The sequence below is a fragment of the Photinus pyralis genome, unplaced genomic scaffold, assembly GCF_008802855.1.
Source record: "Photinus pyralis isolate 1611_PpyrPB1 unplaced genomic scaffold, Ppyr1.3 Ppyr1.4_LG6, whole genome shotgun sequence".
NCBI lineage: Eukaryota > Metazoa > Arthropoda > Insecta > Coleoptera > Lampyridae > Photinus > Photinus pyralis.
The window spans coordinates 13898407-13918281 of NW_022170663.1; the positions used below are offsets into that span (position 1 = coordinate 13898407).

General features: G+C 36.9%; 3 protein-coding genes across 4 annotated transcripts; 1 reads left to right on the forward strand and 2 right to left on the reverse strand.

The window, feature by feature from the left end:
- Positions 1–1084: 1084 nt before the first annotated feature.
- On the reverse strand, positions 1085–2994 carry LOC116174069 (15-hydroxyprostaglandin dehydrogenase [NAD(+)]-like). Of its 2 annotated transcripts, XM_031491854.1 has the most exons (6): positions 2812–2994; positions 2642–2768; positions 2487–2593; positions 2109–2440; positions 1943–2061; positions 1085–1896 (listed from the first exon to the last, which is right to left on the reverse strand). In XM_031491854.1, the coding sequence occupies exons 1-6, from the start codon at positions 2914–2916 to the stop codon at positions 1892–1894; spliced, it is 795 nt and encodes a 264-aa protein (XP_031347714.1). In that variant the 5' UTR covers positions 2917–2994; the 3' UTR covers positions 1085–1891. The 2 variants fall into 2 exon arrangements, with proteins under 2 accessions (XP_031347714.1, XP_031347713.1); XM_031491853.1 differs by having other exon boundaries at positions 1889–2061.
- A 10246-nt stretch (positions 2995–13240) lies between these two features.
- Positions 13241–14451, reverse strand: LOC116173905 (15-hydroxyprostaglandin dehydrogenase [NAD(+)]-like). Its single transcript, XM_031491647.1, has 4 exons — positions 14218–14451; positions 13942–14175; positions 13557–13894; positions 13241–13505 (listed from the first exon to the last, which is right to left on the reverse strand). The coding sequence occupies exons 1-4, from the start codon at positions 14311–14313 to the stop codon at positions 13367–13369; spliced, it is 807 nt and encodes a 268-aa protein (XP_031347507.1). The 5' UTR covers positions 14314–14451; the 3' UTR covers positions 13241–13366.
- A 50-nt stretch (positions 14452–14501) lies between these two features.
- LOC116173906 (15-hydroxyprostaglandin dehydrogenase [NAD(+)]-like) lies at positions 14502–15784 on the forward strand. The gene is made up of 5 exons (XM_031491648.1): positions 14502–14764; positions 14808–14934; positions 14980–15086; positions 15132–15475; positions 15521–15784. The coding sequence occupies exons 1-5, from the start codon at positions 14669–14671 to the stop codon at positions 15648–15650; spliced, it is 804 nt and encodes a 267-aa protein (XP_031347508.1). The 5' UTR covers positions 14502–14668; the 3' UTR covers positions 15651–15784.
- Positions 15785–19875: the final 4091 nt, after the last annotated feature.

Consider the following 19875-nt stretch of genomic DNA (forward strand, 5'->3'; position numbering starts at 1 on the left):
TTCCAATAGTATAATTAAGGCCAGTTTACTATAGCCACTACAACTTGACAACTCCCATTAAATTCACTGTGTTGATCAATAGCTACAATTGATTGGTTGGTCTCAGGTTCATTACAAGTTTTGATAGTACCTACCTACTGCATATTTGACGAGATATTTGATGAACATTTTCCGGTGCAACCTTTGGTCGAAATCACAGTCAATGAAGCGTTGTGAGCACAAAAGTAAATTTCGAGAGCTGTTCTTGAGATATATTTACAAATGTTAGTTAACCATTTTGCTCGAAGTACCGGTTCGTTTGGAAAACTAAGAAACATAAACTAGGTACCTACAACCTCGCCTACAACATGATAAATGACATGTCTTACCGATGAAAGGAAGTGCCCTGTTTCTTCCCTTTATGAGAAATTTTGCATGATACGCAGCTAATCATTCTCAATTCACAAAATTGCGTGTGATAAAAACACTATGCGGCAGCATAGAGTAAATAATTATTTACTCTATGGCGGCAGTTAGTTATAAACCAGAGCACAAACAGATCCGAAATTATTAGGTACTTTAAAATGGCAAATTTAATAAAATTTGAATTTGGTGGAAAACTGACAATGACAGGACCCGCGTTTTCATATGTCAAATAATGTCGGCCAAAATGTACCTTCACGGGAACCTATCCACGCGAGTGGCCTCTATCTGTGGCAACTTCCGTCTACAAAAATTCTACCCCCTCTACCATTATATTCCCTCCATTAGTTTTCTAACTCAATCCTATTTTACTATAAAACTTCATTTTTTATATAGAACTTTTGATTAATGTCAACCTGCCAGTGAGGACAGAAGTCATTATAGACATTTGTAAATGTCAAAAATGCGACCGGTAAAGTGGCGGTGCGGCCGGTAAAGTGACAAGTGGCAGGAAATGTAGTCTGCTCTGCCTCTGTCATGGAAATTAAAATTTCCTGACAGAAAGTAGCCATGAAAATGAAGGTTTCAGGACGATTTTGGGTAAAATAAATTGCACATATTATCAGTACCTAATTTATTGTACAAATATTGACAATTGAATTTCACCATAATCTGAAACTTTCCATTTGGTAATAGTCACCAAGAAAAATTCAGCGAATTGTCCAACTTGCAAAGTGTTGCGTTTTATCAGGACTGATCGATAAGAGATATTTCCAACAGAACTACTTGAACGTAATTGGGAAAAAGTAAGAGATACGAGATTCCAAATCAGACCAAGTTCACAAGCTGTGATCAATTGGCACCTATAATTCAATTCAGCTGGATAAATGCATCTGGTGATGGTCAAGAACGGCAAGGGATAGACTTTTATTTTTATTTTCACGTCTCGAACGCTTAAAATTTCGTAATCATTTTTTTCCAATTCATGGTTTGAATTCGTTTAGTTAGAATTACTCGATACATTGATTACTAAAATAAGTTTATTTATCTGGCCAGCAGGGATGTTTCTTTGAGTGGAAATAGGAATTACGTTTTTGTTCCTTTTAAAGCAATTTTCAAAGTTTGTTTTGAATTCATTGTTTTCATAATAATAAATGTATTTAATTTGAGACTCGTAATTTTTATTACACTTATAACTTATTTATAACGAGAAGTAAAAACGTTTATTTCAAAGAGCCAATATGGCATAATCTCTCAAAATATATTGGAGGGGTTTCTGAATACTCTGCGAATAAGCTAAACCTAAGTCAATACAAAAAAGACATTAGGATACTTAAGGTTTGGAAGAGCTTTTTCAACCGAAAAAAGTACAATTTTGGGAATCCTGACCGGCCATGGCCAAGATTAGAACCGCTTCACTCTGCGGTAGGAATACTCGTAATCTTACCCGCCCCTCCACAGGTGTCCAAACGAAAAAACCACAAAATTGTCATACTAAAAGTACTTATTGGTCTTTGCTTAAATATAGTTTACAATTTACTTTTTGGTTCAAATTGAAAATTTAATTCGACGGGTTCTCTGGAATGTTCGACCGCCCAAAGTGATCCACTACGGCCTTCTTTTATTACCTTTATTACTGCATTGGAAACAGCTGATATTCTACAATGATAATAATTATTTCTCAGTATTACTGCCTCCGATCTTACGGTTGGGGAGGAGAGCTCCTCAGGAGGTCTTGATACATTCTAAAGTAAGCAGGTCCCAGAAAATGATCTTCCTTCACATCTAAGATGGCTGTACTTGTAATTCCGGGACAAATGGCCAGTGTTTTAATTTTGGTCCGCTTGTAATGAGGGCCGCATCCCAGGCTGCGGGTTAGAGCAATAATACCCGCCTTCGCTGAGGCGTAAATTGGAGCTAATGGATAGCGGTGTAAAGCGGCCATTGACGAGATGTTTACTATTACAGTTTCATCGTCACTTTTGTACGTTGGCAGATAATGTTCGTAAGCTAGAATGGTACCATTGACGGTACCAACCTGAAAGCTTCAATACAGTGGTTATCTCACACCGGAAGTTGCCTACGAGATTAATGCCTATCGTCGCCTCCCATTCGCTATCTTCCAACCTTCCTGCGTTATTCACTACGATATCCAAATTATTAAACGTTTTTACAGTTTTCTTAAAGGCATCTGGAACTTTCGCTATACTTAGGCGTTAGGTTTTATACTGAGAAGTACCGTCAAGCTGTTCGCGTACGGATACATCCGCCCTAATAAATACGCTCGATGACTTTCCAAATTCTTCATTTAACTTGCTCACCGATTCCAGTCCGTCTCTCTCATTTATGTCAACAATAGCAATTCCCTAAAACAAAACTCCCAGAAAGCGTACCAACTCGATGCCATACCTTTAATCCAGCTTCCAAAAGATTCCTGGCAATTGCTGCACCGATCCCTGTAGCACCCCCGGTTATAAGACCAACTTTGCCAGCAATTTTAAACATTTTTCGCATTTATTTAGTAATAAGCGTCGATAATGAGCATGACTCGTGTCAAAATCGTATCACAACTGATAAGACCTCTCCACATTATAGCAATTCGTATCGAAATAATATGTATGAAGGTTAATCTACGAAGTACGAAGTTTTACAGCACGAAATACGTCAATTTTTTCGAAAATGTTATAACATTAGCTCCTAATTTCCATTTCATTTTTTCGAATATATTATGTAACGGTCCTCACGTTAAATTCCCACCCTTGGGTGTAATTTTGTAACAGGCGGTTACAAATAACGGTGGTGCCATGTATAAACTCTTCTTGTACATTGTAATCCTCTTCGTTTTCCCTTTGTTGTTGTTTGGGAAGCTGCCTCAGGTAAAAAAAATTGTTTAAGAATCCAATTTATTTCTCTTTAACTAGTATCTCATTAGTATCATTAATTGTAATCAAATCTTGGGAAAAAATCCTACTTCTGAATTTGATACTCCAAAATGCTTGGAGAATTTACCAATACCAATAGATTGTGGGCTAATTTACTTTGTTAATCGCATTAAATTACATAACAACTACATTCTATTCTATTTTTAAATATTCTATGAGCGTACTTCAATAGTTAGTGCTATCAAAAAAGCAATACAGGCGTCATGTGCTCTTTTTGGATCAAACTTAAAATGGTAAAATCAAAAATTGTAAGTGGGATAATCAAAAACTGTTCAGAATAGTCACATCTTTTCTTAGTTAAGAGATACAAAAAAAATTATTACAAATACTTCCTTATGATTTATTAATAATTTGCCATTTTTAAAATAAGTAAAAAAATTATCTCATCTTTTTAAATGGAAAACCCTGTACGTTTTAATCTAAAAATAGCATCTTTTCCGAAATGTGTAAGAACCATATTTTAGGGTAGTCCTTAATAACGAAAAAGTAAAATGTCAACGCAACCCCTATTTGATAAATGTGGCAAGCTGACTGGTCAAGTATGCGCGATTCTGCACATATGGGTGCAAGGGTCTTAAGGGATCGTGTTAACTGTTAAGGCAGTTAAGTTGCGTACGCGCTCTGGTCACGATCGTATAAGGGATGCTAGGTAGAGCATCGGACGTTAGTGAGTTTGGTGTAATAGCTCTTTATTGTGAGTGTCTCCCACGCGTAGGTGGTGAGTGTCTCCCACGTGTAGGTGGTGAGTGTCTCCCACGTGTAGGTGGTGAGTGTGTTGTGCAGGCCATCGTGCTGGTCGTGCTTTGTTGTTGGGCTATGGTAAAACCCCTGGCAGATATCCGGATATATTCCTAGGCTTTTAGAGTGCATTATGTGCATGTGCCTATGACGCGGTCCCGCGGGTAGCTCCCGTTGATTATACCGCTGAGTGATCTACTCGCTCGAGTAGATCATGGTGTCGACCCAATACGAAACATAAAGGCCTCATTGTTAACACAAACAGTTCGGGGGTGAACTCGACCTGGATGTCGTTCCCAGGTAGGGCAATGAGTGACATAGATCGACGTTACTGATCTATTGGCCGAGGGTCCTAGTCAGAGGGCCAAGGCGGGATGTGTATCCTAAATAATACACGTGCGCGCGGCGTAACCCTTTCTCAAATAGGTATGAGCTCCATCTTAACCCTTCAGGAAACCATCTCCAACGACACATTCAACCCCAATCACCAACCGGAGTGTTCGGAAGTTCCAGGAGAGCTTAGTGACAGTTCGGGGCTAACGCCCCCCGGTGAGTTACCTAATTGATTAGCGAGGATCGCGGTTAAGCAGTCGCGATGTTTGTTTACATGACCCTTTGGTGCGGAAGACGACCAGTCAGACTGAATGCTGCCATGCCAACCCCTTACGCGTAGATTACAGAGGGACGTTTCTAATGAAAGGTGAGTTTACAGTAGATTTGTCGCATCTTAATAATGAGTTCTGACCAACAATTAGCTCCAATTTAATTAGTGACTTCCCTTGTTGATATATAAATAGACCCCCCCCCCCCCATTACAAATGTAACACTGAAAATATTCAAAAATTTCAATATTAATTCAAAAAAAGTGTCAGAGATTTTTTAAAAAATTAAAAACCCTTTTTAAAAAATTTTTGTATTTTGTTGAATACCTTTTTTAATTTTTTTAATGTATCACTTGAATCTTTTTGTATATTATTCCTGGTGAGTTATATTGTTACAGAGAATTTAATTATGCCATCTTTTTAGATTAAAATCTACAGAATGTTCTATTTAAAAAGAAAGATGTTAAGTCCGATAACTTATATTACCTGATCTCGTATATTTATTTAAAAAATGGCAGATTATTCAATAATCATAATAAGGAAACTTTTGTAATAAACATTTTTCTGTATATCTTTGATAAGATATGGTCATTCTGAAATGGACCATTTTTAGATTGTTCCCTGTACCTCTTAAGCTAGCGAATATTTTCAAATTTTGTTTTTACCATTTTAAGTTAGATTCCAAAAAGTGTACATTGAGCATACGTATGCTTTTTATATATATATATATATATATATCCGATTCTAACCCAAAAAGTCACTAGAAAAAGTCACTAGATACAAAAAAGTCATCACTAGAAAGGTGACTAGGTTTGAAACTCTGCTAGGGGCCCCGTAATATGTCGATTCTAACTCAACAAGTCACTAGTGTGAAAAGTCCCTAGAAAATTTTGAAACTCTGCCAGTGCGCATAGGGCCGATTCTAAATCAAAAAGTCACTAGATTTGAAAGTTACTAGAAAAGTAAGTAGGTTTGAATGAGTGTTAGAAGCGCGTTATATAGAGCCGATTTTAACTCAAAAAGTAACTAGGTTTGAAACTGTGCTACGTGGGTTCGAATTTTTGCTAGTACGGTTCTGAACTAGGCGGTTTGTCGGAGGAGGAGGTTTGATCGCGTATTTCTTCACTAGGGTAATCCTATAAAGGACAGTGATTGGGCACTGTACAAGTCATATCGATTCAGAAAAGGCATGGGGCAGAATGACAAAAATAGTGATGACTGTAACTATGGATCTGTTGAGGGAAATAAAGAAATTAAAGTAGGACCTCGAGGTTTTTGAAGTACAGTGCAAATTAAGTAGAGTAGGATTGCCAGACAAGATGTTGAAGCATCCCCCTGCAATAGACAATAACATTTCTGATGGGAATTAAATCTACTCTACTGCACACTAAAAAATGTAAGCGTTCCTTTACGTATGTAGCTAATTTGTAGACATATTGGTATTCGGCAATTTATTGTAAGAATAAAGGTATACATACAGTTTTGTTATTGTTGTTGTTGTTGCTGTGGTCCTACTAAATTATAAAACATATGGGAATAACGCAATACAGCGTCTTAAGAAAATTGGTTGTAAAATTCAAGAACCCTATTTTACAAACCCTAGCCCAGAACCATACTAACAAAGATTCGAACCCACGCAGTACAGTTTCAAACCTAGTCACTTTTTTGAGTTAGAATCGGCCCTGTATAATGATTCCTCCAGGATTACCCATACCCCGAAATCGATAATTAATCAATATCTCATTGGAGCAAGCCTCCGAACGATCGAATGCCCCCGAAATCGATAATTATTAACTTTGACAAACCCTAGTTCAGAACCGTATTAACAAAAATTCGCAACACAGTTTCAAACCTAGTTACTTTTTGAGTTAGAATCGGCTCTATATAACGTACTTCTAGCCTAGTAACTTTCAAATCTAGTGCATTTTTGATTTAAAATCGACCTTATGCGCGCTAGCAGAGTTCCAAACTTTTCTAGGGACTTTTACCTAGTGACTTTTGAGTAGGAATCGACAACATATTACGCGGTCCCTAGCAGAGTTCCAATCCCAGTTAACTTTCTAGTGACTTTTTCGCATCCAGTGACTTTTTTTAGAATCAGCCTTATATAACTACTAGTGTCAAAAATGGGACACCCTGTACAGGTGCGATGACCATGGCCAGTTATAGGAGTAATGCACGAATTTTGTTGAAAAGAATTAGTTTATAGTACAAAAAAAACAAGGCCTGCGCAATATTTGCTCTTCCAATAAACTGATGTTGCTAATTAAATAGGTGGCAATCTTAAACCGTCTCAATGTCTTATCCAACATTTTTATTGCTCTACTCTCGGTAACGTTATCACAATTTTACGCTTGTAAGTGCGCAAATATTTTGTTTGAGAGTATAAAAGTGAAACAACAGCTTACCACTGTTAGTGTTAAGAACCAAAATGAAATCGTTCGTAGCAATCCTAGCTGCAATTCTACTTTTTTCTGCGGTTCGCGCAGAAGGTAAGGAATTCAGCTAATACAATCAAAGACATGTTATTCTTCTAGATCGTAGTCTACAAGGGAGAGGTGATGTGTCTGCAGCAATTGCAGACGTATTTTTAACTTCAGCAGCCTGCGTGTATGAGAAACTACCCCCTTTAATAAATTCAACTGCTATTTTGAAATTGTTGAGCTTCTCCCTTAATTGTGGATCTGTCCAACTCGTCCCTGCAAATACTGTACTGACCTGCATAGTAAACAAGCTTTCCACATCGGTGTGGGAAACTAAGACTATAGGAATACTGAAACTGATACCTTCGGCGACTGAACAAATTGTAAGTTGTGTTAAGTCTCGAATTGATGCCGATGCGTGCCCAACTTTGCGGAATGACATTACTGCAATACCACCAATAGGACTACAATTAGCAATACTAGTTTGCAAATAGACTGTATAAAATGTGGACTGGTGTCTGTAGCGCCCTTATTATTTCAAAGAAAAAATAAATCTTAGGAACTCATAGAGATATTTTTGAACTGTTTCAGAGCTGGGCAGAATGTGGCCCGTAGAATCCATAATCTCAAACAGTTCCAAGATTGGGCTACTAGTTCAAAAGTTACGGCCCTTTGAATTTTCTTTTGAATATGGTTTCTAGTCTATAACCTTTGATTGAGAAGTCTGATCGAAAAAGTACGAATTGTTTTGGATTCTACGCACCCAAATTAATAAGAAAAAGTGTTTTCCCGAGAAATTTTGGGGCAGTCGATTTTTGGTAAAAAAGGAAGGTTATACACTGCCTTTTTTTGAGGCCCGAAAAAAAAATTGTCTCAGATCGATCCGGAAAAAAAATTTCCTTATAGAATGTGGCCTGTAGAATCCATAATTTCAAACAGTTCCGAGATTGGGCTACTAGTTCAAAAGTTACAGCCCTTTGAATTTTCTTTCGAAATTGGTTTCTAGTCTATAACTTTTGATTGAGAAGTCTGATCGAAAAAGTACGAATTGTTTTGGATTCTACGCACCAAAATTAATAAGAAAAAGTGTTTTCCCGAGAAATTTTGGTGCAGTCGATTTTTGGTAAAAAGGAAGGTTATACACTGCCTTTTTTTGAGCCCCGAAAAAAAATTGTCTCAGGTCGACCCGGAAAAAAAATTATCTTATAGAATGTGGCCTGTAGAATCCATAATTTCAAACAGTTCCAAGATTGGGCTACTAGTTCAAAAGTTACAGCCCTTTGAATTTTCTTTCGAAATTGGTTTCTAGTCTATAACTTTTGATTGAGAAGTCTGATCGAAAAAGTACGAATTGTTTTGGATTCTACGCACCAAAATTAATAAGAAAAAGTGTTTTCCCGAGAAATTTTGGTGCAGTCGATTTTTGGTAAAAAAGGAAGGTTATACACTGCCTTTTTTTGAGGGCCGAAAAAAAATTGTCTCAGATCGACCCGGAAAAAAAATTTTCTTATAGAATGTGGCCTGTAGAATCCATAATTTCAAACAGTTCCAAGATTGGGCTACTAGTTCAAAAGTTACAGCCCTTTGAATTTTCTTTCGAAATTGGTTTCTAGTCTATAACTTTTGATTGAGAAGTCTAATCGAAAAAGTACGAATTGTTTTGGATTCTACGCACCAAAATTAATAAGAAAAAGTGTTTTCCCGAGAAATTTTGGTGCAGTCGATTTTTGGTGAAAAAGGAAGGTTATACACTGCCTTTTTTTGAGCCCCGAAAAAAAATTGTCTCAGATCGACCCGGAAAAAAAATTTTCTTATAGAATGTGGCCTGTAGAATCCATAATTTCAAACAGTTCCAAGATTGGGCTACTAGTTCAAAAGTTACAGCCCTTTGAATTTTTTTTCGAAATTGGTTTCTAGTCTATAACTTTTGATTGAGAAGTCTGATCGAAAAAGTACGAATTGTTTTGGATTCTACGCACCAAAATTAATAAGAAAAAGTGTTTTCCCGAGAAATTTTGGTGCAGTCGATTTTTGGTAAAAAAGGAAGGTTATACACTGCCTTTTTTTGAGCCCCGAAAAAAAAAATTGTCTAGATCGACCCGGAAAAAAATTTTCTTATAGAATGTGGCCTGTAGAATCCATAATTTCAAACAGTTCCAAGATTGGGCTACTAGTTCAAAAGTTACAGCCCTTTGAATTTTTTTTCGAAATTGGTTTCTAGTCTATAACTTTTGATTGAGAAGTCTGATCGAAAAAGTACGAATTGATTTGGATTCTACGCACCCAAATTAATAAGAAAAAGTGTTTTCCCGAGAAATTTTGGTGCAGTCGATTTTTGGTAAAAAAGGAAGGTTATACACTGCCTTTTTTTGAGCCCGAAAAAAAAATTGTCTCAGATCGACCCGGAAAAAAAATTTTCTTATAGAATGTGGCCTGTAGAATCCATAATTTCAAACAGTTCCAAGATTGGGCTACTAGTTCAAAAGTTACAGCCCTTTGAATTTTTTTCGAAATTGATTTCTAGTCTATAACTTTTGATTGAGAAGTCTGATCGAAAAAGTACGAATTGTTTTGGATTCTACGCACCAAAATTAATAAGAAAAAGTGTTTTCCCGAGAAATTTTGGTGCAGTCGATTTTTGGTAAAAAAGGAAGGTTATACACTGCCTTTTTTTGAGCCCCGAAAAAAAAATTGTCTCAGATCGACCCGGAAAAAAAATTTTCTTATAGAATGTGGCCTGTAGAATCCATAATTTCAAACAGTTCCAAGATTGGGCTACTAGTTCAAAAGTTACAGCCCTTTGAATTTTTTTTTTCGAAATTGGTTTCTAGTCTATAACTTTTGATTGAGAAGTCTGATCGAAAAAGTACGAATTGTTTTGGATTCTACGCACCCAAATTAATAAGAAAAAGTGTTTTCCCGAGAAATTTTGGTGCAGTCGATTTTTGGTAAAAAAGGAAGGTTATACACTGCCTTTTTTTGAGCCCCGAAAAAAAAATTGTCTCAGATCGACCCGGAAAAAAAATTTTCTTATAGAATGTGGCCTGTAGAATCCATAATTTCAAACAGTTCCAAGATTGGGCTACTAGTTCAAAAGTTACAGCCCTTTGAATTTTCTTTCGAAATTGGTTTCTAGTCTATAACTTTGATTGAGAAGTCTGATCGAAAAAGTACGAATTGTTTTGGATTCTACGCACCAAAATTAATAAGAAAAAGTGTTTTCCCGAGAAATTTTGGTGCAGTCGATTTTTGGTAAAAAAGGAAGGTTATACACTGCCTTTTTTTGAGCCCCGAAAAAAAAATTGTCTCAGATCGACCCGGAAAAAAAATTTTCTTATAGAATGTGGCCTGTAGAATCCATAATTTCAAACAGTTCCAAGATTGGGCTACTAGTTCAAAAGTTACAGCCCTTTGAATTTTCTTTCGAAATTGGTTTCTAGTCTATAACTTTTGATTGAGAAGTCTGATCGAAAAAGTACGAATTGTTTTGGATTCTACGCACCAAAATTAATAAGAAAAAGTGTTTTCCCGAGAAATTTTGGAGTAGTCGATTTTTGGTAAAAAAAGGAAGGGTATTCAAATACTATTACTTCTCAAAGTATTCAAATACCTTGCGAAGTATTCGAATACTTTACGAAGTATCCAAATACTTTGCGAAGTATTCGAATACTAAATATTTGTGAAAGTATTTAATTACAAAGTATTTGAATACTTTAAAGAATTTGAATACTAAAGAGTATTTACAAAATCGAATACTGCCCAGCTCTGGACTGTTTTCAGTGCAATTGCTTTACATTTACCTACATGTGTGTGTACCAATTTAATTTTCTTTTAATTAAATTGCGAGATACACGGTTGTTGCTTTCGTGGCCCACCAACGAATGCCTTCACAACAACTCCACGCTAACTCCTACCTATTTTTTTTTATTAATCATCACCTTGGCGTCTATAGGTGAACCATTTTTTCTAAACAACTTTTCTTGTCACCTGTAACTAATATAGATTGCTGAAGGGTTGGGTGGTAGAGCAGACGGGGTTATCTTGCCAGCTCCAGTCTGAACCACTCCCAATCCAGTTGTTTCTTTTTTTTATAAATTGGCGCTAGTGAAACACTTTTGAAAGCCAAACAGGAACACATCATACCTGAGAATAATTTTCTTATTTTTGCTTGATTATATTTTAAAAGGAATTTGTACTAGACGAAGATCAGGCACCACGATTTTCTTCGATCCTGGTACAACAATTTTTATAAAAAGAAAATGGAATGGAAATTGGAACTTCGGCAATTCATTCGGTGAATTGCTGTAATCGGGACGTAGTTTTTGCGAACGGGTAATCCCTGTGTTTATGGATTGCAGGTCAACTAAACCTTATTATCACAACACGAGTTTTATAATGGTTCTAAACTTTTTTTGTGTCTTACCATAGAAGGAGAAATTTCCACCACGCAAGACACTTTTATGAATATTTATTTGAATACATGTATTTAAGACCAATTTATTTATTTACGAATTCTGACTAGAAAGGTCCCTTTTTTGCACTTTCATACTCGCTGGAATAACAATACAAACAATTTTTCTTTGTAGCAAACGAAAAATACGGCACTGGCACGTTTAATTGATTTGTCCTCGACTGAATACCGTAATAATTTTACGCGATGCTAATACTCCTACCTAACTGCTCGAGATATTCTAACGTCTTTTTTACACAACAATTCCTCTCTTTAACGTTAAAACTAATTCACTTCTTGTGTTTAGCAGTATGGCTACGGAAATCGCGATTCAAATTCTGTTTCAAGAAAAAAATACACACAGTCACAACTTGGTCTTCTAATGCCTGAAGAAACGAAGAAACTTTCACTTTAGCAAAGTTCGCACGAAGCCAAGGGGTGTGAGAGAGAAAATAGTGTCACGTCTGTCGACACTCACTAAGTGCCACTTTCGAATTTTTGACCTTGTAGAAACGTCTCGGTCGCATAGTGACTGGTCAGTTCTGAGAAATACTACAGAACGCGCTTAAACGTATTAAAAATTCAGTAACACCATCTGAGCCGGTCCAAATCAAGACTATAAACCTCTAAAGGGAGGCTAGAAATCCACGCAGACGACCTATAGATCACGAGTACCTGTAAATATCTCATATTTTTCTGAAAAGAAAGACTTTAGATAGGTGCATAGAAAACTCACAAAATGGCATAGAAACTTCTGAAGGGGAAACGGTTAGTTACATTACATAGTGAAGTATAATCCTCACTTACATCTCGAGATTAAGTATAATCCCGAATTATATCTCGACTTATATCTCGGGATTACATAATTTGAACTACCTTGTCCGTTCTAAGCTTTCGTACTTTCGTACCTTTTTAATAAAATTACAAAAAATAAAGTATTTGCCCGTATCTGATAAATTACGGCGTGCAGAATTCGAATGCACTGTACCATTATGAAAAAATCAAGGAAATATCAGGCAAAAATTAGAGGTTCAAATTTTAAATAAATCGTACGATACGTGGAACAGTTTGGTGGAATAATAGATCGTTTTTTTGTTCTGCGATTTTTAACTCTATGGGGTATTGTTCTCATAATGGATTCAGGAAGTCTGACGACAGAATGTCCTAGTAACAAGAGCTCAAATGTTTAATTTAATGGGTGTTATCTGCTCCAATGACTAAACATTAGGTCATCTATGTATGGGGTGAAATGTAACGTGGCATATTTTATTGTACGTGAGATTAACCTCTGATTTAATTCATAGGTCAGGAACGAAAGAAATGGATCAGTGTTTAAAGGTGTCCGTTTGTCATTAAAGAATCCATTTTGTAGGCGTTAATTAATCAGTAAGAAATGAAGTGCGGGTTATTCGGGGGGATTTAATATTCATTCGCGCCTGGGCCACTGGTGTATAGACTGTGTGGTTTCCTTAATAGTTTCGTTCGAGCGCTAAAACGGATCTCGAACATTTTTAAGGATAATTAATCCGAGGAAGTCTTAGAAGAGTATTTCGGACGGGATATAACATGAAGTAACGACCTAGTTGTGTCGAGAGATCATTTCGTTCGGGTTTATCCAAGACTAAGCTCTCGAATTTGGGCTCCGCAAGAATCATCAAGAGGAATAATCTGTACCAAAAACCCTTTACGTTCGATCTCGTTTATTCATAGACGAATTCTAAGCTACCTTTGGGTCGTTTCCCATCGTTGCGATTCTGGAATACTAGAACCTCTTTTTTTAAATAAACTAAACCACATTTCAGGTACATTTCACATAGGTTTTTCAATTTCCTTTTTTGAAAATATTATTTCCACTTCGTAAGGCGGTTTGCTATCCTCAATCGCCCATAATGAACCGTTTTTGCCTTCGCGAATCATCCTTACAGCTGCTTTCGCAACATGGTCCGCCCTATAATTTTTGGTATAAGTTTTTGGCAGCTATTAAGCAAGCGGCACGTACGATTGACCAACCGGTTGCTCATCCATATCTATCTGCCTTTGAAGTTCTGCATACTCTGGATTGAGAAACGCGGCATCATTCCAAAGTACCATTTCGGTATCGGTACGATTCGGACAAAGCGCTATCACTCTAACCTTTTTTCGCTCGTAATGCACCTCCTGACCGAAGGTGCGAGTTAGATGAGCGACGCCGCTTTTTGTTGCACCGTAGATTGGAATTACAGGATACAGCGTGAAAGACCCAATAGACGACATATTTAAAATGACGCCCTCGTGCCCGCTTCGACTGTTGGGGAGGTATTTTTCGAAAGCTAGCACAGTTCCATTAGTTGTCCCAACCTTGAAAACAACAACCTTGACTTTCCGAAAACGAACCAGTGACTTACCAAATTTACACCAATTTCCTCTTCCCAGTTTAAATCGAGACATACTCCCGCGTTGTTGACCACAATATCCAAATTTGCAAAAGTCGCGATAGTTTTTCTGAAAGCGTCTTCCATCTGGGCTCTACTTTTAACGTCCACCTTCAGAAACATCGCCTTTCCGTCACCGAACTCATCGTGAATTTCACGCACGACTTTCTCGCCGGAAACGTTGTTTATATCCAGGATAGCAACAGCCTGATAACAGTACTCAGTGTCATTTTAACAAATCAATGTTACCTTGGCCCCATTCCGTAGCAGCTCCTTTACTATGGATAAACCAATCCCTCGAACACCTCCCGTTACTAGCGCAACCTTTCCGGTTACGTCAAACATTTTTGATGGTCTTCTTGCTAGTGGAATGTTTCGGAACGTATTACTCAACGTTGTGATAGATTTGTGACCTTTCACCAGCAAAGGTCACTTGATCCCAACTTTTTTTAAAGATAAATCCCGGTTGTAAGACAAGATTGAATTGGGTTTATTTGAGTACTTTTATCTACACCAATTACTAATGTAACCTCCAAGTGTACTTGGACGGAGTTGATCTGCTACTGAGGTGAGATGTCAACTTTTTGATGGCTCCATAAGGGGAAAAGATAGTCAACATTGATAAACCCTAAGGTCATTATTCCGCAACATTACTTATTTGTTAGTCACCAATTAGGTACCATAGTGTGGAAGTACAGCGATGTTTGAAATATACGGGAAAGTTGCATTGGTAACGGGGGGTGCTGGAGGAATTGGTTTGGCAATTGCAAAGGAGCTTCTTAAGAATGGACTGAAGGTAAGCACACGTACACTTTGCTCTCTCACAGTATCAAACGTAGGGGGTCGCTATTGTTGATACCAATCAACTGCGAGGTAATGCAGCTCTGCATGATATTCGGCAAGAATTTGGAGAGGGTAAAGCAATATTCCTACACCACGATGTATCTGTCAGAAGTCAATTTGAAGGTAGCAAAGTCTTGATGAGGCCTTGAATTAATTTTTCAATTTCAGATGCCTTTAAGGCAGTAATTGAAGCGTTCCAAAATTTGGACATTGTGGTCAACAATGCCGGTATCTATAATGAGAAGGATTGGGAACGAACAATCGCCGTAAATCTGGTAAGCAGCCCCTAACTCGGATTACTCTAAGTGAGTGCATTATAGATGGGAACAGTAAATGGAACAATGTTAGCTTTAGAAAATTACTTACCGCAAAATAAAAAAGGGGAAGAAGCTGTAATTTTAAATGTCTCCTCGATTGCGGCGTTTTTATTTTGTCCTGCGGCTCCATCATATACTGCTAGTAAATGTGGCATATTGGCACTAACTTCTTGTATGGGGCAGCACGCACACTACCAAAGGAAAAAAGTAAGGGTAATGGCAATTTGTCCTAGTACCACTGCTACAGAGTTGTACACTGAAAGAAAAAGTACAGCAATAAATGAGGAATACGTAAAGTTATTGGAGGACTTCATGGAAGGAGGAGGGATGACATATGAACTACAGTGGTACGTATAACGTCTCCGTTGATAATCTTCACCGGTTTGATGCAGGCCCGAAGACGTCGCTAGGGGAGCGGTACAAATAATTAAAGAAGCTAACAATGGGTCCATATGGATGGCTGAGGATAAAAAACCACCCTACGAAGTAGATTTCGTTGCCATGAATCAAGTTAAACGTTAATTTTGTTAATTTCTACTCAGTAGCTGTAGTTTCGCGTTTCTATCCTAATCGGGGAACCACCTGCCTGCTTTTACAAAACCAATAAAGTTTTGGTGTTCAGAACACCTACACGATCCTTGATCGTCATTGTTCAATTTCTGTGCTTATCTATTTCTAAGCTCCCCCAACAAACTTATTACTTAACTGTCTAACTACTTAAAGATATATTATAAACTCTGTAATGATTTTCAAGCGTCTTTCAGGCAACGGTTTACTTCTCATTTTAAATGAGCTAAATTTGAGTGATTCATGAGTTTTGGGAAGGTGTAACGCCTAGAACGCGTGAAATATTTTTTAATGATTCTGTTCAAAAGCTCATAAAAATATACCCCTTAGCCGTTCTTACATATTGTAACGTGATTTATAAATTCGGGTTCGGTTTATATCAATATTTATTAAACAAAACTAAAACACTATAAAAACTGTACAATTTATATCGACTATTTATATCACACACTTCGCAGTTTATATTTTCGCACTCGATGTTTCATCCGTACTCGATCTCGTTCGGTAGTAAACTGCCTGCGATGTTCGGTCCGCAACCATTTATACACGCAAGCAATGTAAGTCCAGAACACTCGCGTAATTACCAGATACGTCGCAAACATTCCCACTATCGCGCGCCTAGAAAATTCCAGAGCGCCAAAGGCGACGTCATGTCTGGAGCGTTTCCGTTACAATATATATATTCACGGATTTAGAGAGGCAGCACGCCAAGTGTTCTTATTTTTTTTATTAACTGTCCTAGCTTCAGTATCAACCTTTCAAATGTGCATCAAAACCCCTTAACCGCTTTATATTAAGTTGTAGCCGTATCAGGTAATTGCCATTAGACACTTGGGAATTAGAGCCGCTTCAAATACATTTGATTAATCTGTGATAACTTATCTGATTGTATGGGTGATTCGTCTGAGGTCTCACCGCAATCATCTCAGCTATTGCGGAACAAAAAAGACGCTCTGAGAATCACGAAAACAAAGCTAAACGCCAGCATTTCGCAAACCCATTTTTCTTTCCCTTTGTAAGTTTGTAACAGCAGTTCTTCACATCTTCAAAAAATTAAATTAAATCTTTGGTTGCACATTTACCAACCAGCAAACTTTTAGTGTTATTGGAACTGTGTCAGTTCCTATGAGGCTTCAGTATCGGGTGAGGATAATCGATATGGGCCATAGAAAAATTATGGTAGGAGAGTTGGTAGACGTTTTTGTGTAGGTAGGTATTTGAGGCACGCTGAAAACTTCTCCAATAATACCCAAATACAGAATTGCAGCCCTGGCTGGGGAATAGCGGGGCTAATTCAACCCTAATATTTTTAAAGATACGTATTTTTTTTCATAAAATATTCTCGAGGCATTCCGAAATATTTATTACCTTTAAATTTGATATTTAAAGATCGAGAGAATCAATAAGCCAGATCATTTAGTGTGGTTTTACACTTTGCCAGGTGCCTTCAAAGTTTGAAAGAATGTATACTGGCCGCCATAAATACATGAACACTTTGATCAATTTTAATGTAATTTTCGGGACAAATGTCTTTATTAACTAGCTCCTAGCGATGTCTGTCCGTTAGCACAGTATCTCGAAAAGAGTGGACCGATTACGATGAAATCAAAACCTTTCCTACCTTTCGGTGTAAAGGTACAATACTATTAATTACAGTTTAGAATTATGACTCAAACTTAAATTACTCTATTGAAATATACTAACTCAAACAAATTACTCCAATCAAATCATACAAATAGGAAATTTTTTACGATCAAACAAAATGTCTTTTACTTATAAACAAAACTGTCAACTCCTTTTTGTTTAGTGATAGTCTTTTAGCTTCACTCCACGTCTTACCTCTTGATTCCAACATGTTTGTCATTACCCTGTCCCACGTCTCTTTAGGAATGCCTCTCATCCTCTTGTTTTGGGTTCTTGCTTCCCACACCTGTTTTGCCTGTCTCTTAATTGCTGTCCATTCTTTGCAGATGGCCCTACCAACTCAGTTGCCGATTTTCTATGTATTTTAATAACCCCTGTATTCCTATTTCCTCTCGTATTTGATCATTTCTGATTCCGTCCATTCTTGTAATTCCTTTGACACGTCTAAGAAACTTCATTTCCGTAGCCTGCAGTTTACTTTTTTGGTTTTTTGTTAACACCCATGTTTCACATCCATATGTCAATGTTGCTCTTAATACAGTTATATACACTTCCTTTTTATTTAGACTATCCCATATTCTATCCCTAGGCACTGAATCAAAAGCCTTCTCTAAGTCGATGAAGGCTAAATATTTCTTCCCACTATTCCCGTTCTTTTCGATTAATTGCTTAATTGCGAAGATATGATCTTGTGTGCTCCTACCTCTTCTAAAACCACATTGCGCTTCTGTAAGGGTTTCTTGTGTTGTCCATTTCAGTTTTTTGTTTATAATTTGTTCGTAGACTTTCATCACACTACTAATTAATGTTATTCCTCTTCCTCTATAGTTTTTACAGTTCTTCGTATCTCCTTTTTTATGTAGTGGAACAATGATGCCAATCTCCCAGTCCTTATAGGTATGTTTTCCTCCTCCCACGCTTTATTGTATTTTTTTTCGGGGCTCAAAAAAGGCAGTGTATAACCTTCCTTTTTTACCAAAAAACGACTGCACCAAAATTTCTCGGGAAAACACTTTTTCTTATTAATTTTGGTGCGTAGAATCCAAAACAATTCGTACTTTTTCGATCGGACTTCTCAATCAAAAGTTATGGACTTCTAAACTAATTTCGAAAGGAAATTCAAAGGGCTGTAACTTTTGAACTAGTAGCCCAATCTTGGAACTGTTTGAAATTATGGATTCTACAGGCCACATTCTATAAGAAATTTTTTTTCCGGGTCGATCTGAGACAATTTTTTTTGCGGGCCTCAAAAAAAGGCAGTGTATATAACCTTCGTTTTTTACCAAAAATCGACTGCACCAAAATTTCTCGGGAAAACACTTTTTCTTATTAATTTTGGTGCGTAGAATCCAAAACAATTCGTACTTTCTCGATCAGACTTCTCAATCAAAAGTTATAGACTAGAAACCAATTTCGAAAAAAAATTCAAAGGGCTGTAACTTTTGAACTAGTTGCCCAATCTTGGAACTGTTTGAAATTATGGATTCTACAGGCCACATTCTATAAGAAAATTTTTTTTCCGGGTCGATCTGAGCCAATTTTTTTTTCGGGGCTCAAAAAAAGGCAGTGTATAACCTTCCTTTTTTACCAAAAATCGACTACACCAAAATTTCTCGGGAAAACACTTTTCCTTATTAATTTTGGTGCGTAGAATCCAAAACAATTCGTACTTTTTCGATCAGACTTCTCAATCAAAAGTTATAGACTATAAACCAATTTCGAAAGAAAATTCAAAGGGCTGTAACTTTTGAACTAGTAGCCCAATCTTGGAACTGTTTGAAATTATGGATTCTGCAGGCCACATTCTATAAGAAAATTTTTTTTCCGGGTCGATCTGAGACAATTTTTTTTCGGGGCTCAAAAAAAGGCAGTGTATAACCTTCCTTTTTACCAAAAATCGACTGCACCAAAATTTCTCGGGAAAACACTTTTTCTTATTAATTTTGGTGCGTAGAATCCAAAACAATTCGTACTTTTTCGATCCGACTTCTCAATCAAAAGTTATAGACTAGAAACCAATTTCGAAAGAAAATTCAAAGGGCTGTAACTTTTGAACTAGGAACTGTTTGAAATTATGAATTCTACATACCAATCTCCCAGTCCCTATAGGTATGATTTCCTCCTCCCACGCTTTATTGTAGATTGCCTGTAGTAATTCTGTCCCTGCTGCCCCCACATATGTGTATTTTCTAGTAATCTTTTAAAATAATTTCTCCATTTTTCCATTACTTTTTCCTCATTTTTGATAATTTCTTCGTCAGCTTGAATTGAAGTGTGTGTTGCTTTTCCTTTTCTGAGATTCTTTAACACCTTATAAAACAGTTCTTGGTTACCTTTACTGTGTTTTTCTAATTTCTCTCCGAATTCTGTTTCGCTGCCGCTATACTTTCCTTCACCGCTTTTCTTTGTTCTTTGTAGATCCTATAATTTGTTTCCTTTCTGTTTTCCAAATATCTTTGCCACTTCCCCTTCTTTTTTTGGACCTGTTTTATTTCTTCGTTCCACCAAGGTATTTGTTTACGTGTATTAGTTGTTC

What these genes read in the sequence shown, in the direction of transcription:
- LOC116174069 (XM_031491853.1), bottom strand. Translation starts at nt 2,916, where the DNA reads ATGCGAAAAATGTTTAAAATTGCTGGCAAAGTTGGTCTTATAACCGGG. An exon ending in CGACGATAGGCATTAATCTC is followed by an intron (nt 2,441 to 2,486) that starts GTAGGCAACTTC and finishes TGAAGCTTTCAG; the next exon opens with GTTGGTACCGTCAATGGTAC. An exon ending in AGGAGCTCTCCTCCCCAACC is followed by an intron (nt 2,062 to 2,108) that starts GTAAGATCGGAG and finishes TTATCATTGTAG; the next exon opens with AATATCAGCTGTTTCCAATG.
- LOC116173905 (XM_031491647.1), bottom strand. Translation starts at nt 14,313, where the DNA reads ATGTTTGACGTAACCGGAAAGGTTGCGCTAGTAACGGGAGGTGTTCGA. An exon ending in TGCTACGGAATGGGGCCAAG is followed by an intron (nt 14,176 to 14,217) that starts GTAACATTGATT and finishes TACTGTTATCAG; the next exon opens with GCTGTTGCTATCCTGGATAT. An exon ending in GAGCAACCGGTTGGTCAATC is followed by an intron (nt 13,506 to 13,556) that starts GTACGTGCCGCT and finishes CAAAAATTATAG; the next exon opens with GGCGGACCATGTTGCGAAAG.
- LOC116173906 (XM_031491648.1), top strand. Translation starts at nt 14,669, where the DNA reads ATGTTTGAAATATACGGGAAAGTTGCATTGGTAACGGGGGGTGCTGGA. An exon ending in TGTCAGAAGTCAATTTGAAG is followed by an intron (nt 14,935 to 14,979) that starts GTAGCAAAGTCT and finishes TTTCAATTTCAG; the next exon opens with ATGCCTTTAAGGCAGTAATT. An exon ending in ATGACATATGAACTACAGTG is followed by an intron (nt 15,476 to 15,520) that starts GTACGTATAACG and finishes GGTTTGATGCAG; the next exon opens with GCCCGAAGACGTCGCTAGGG.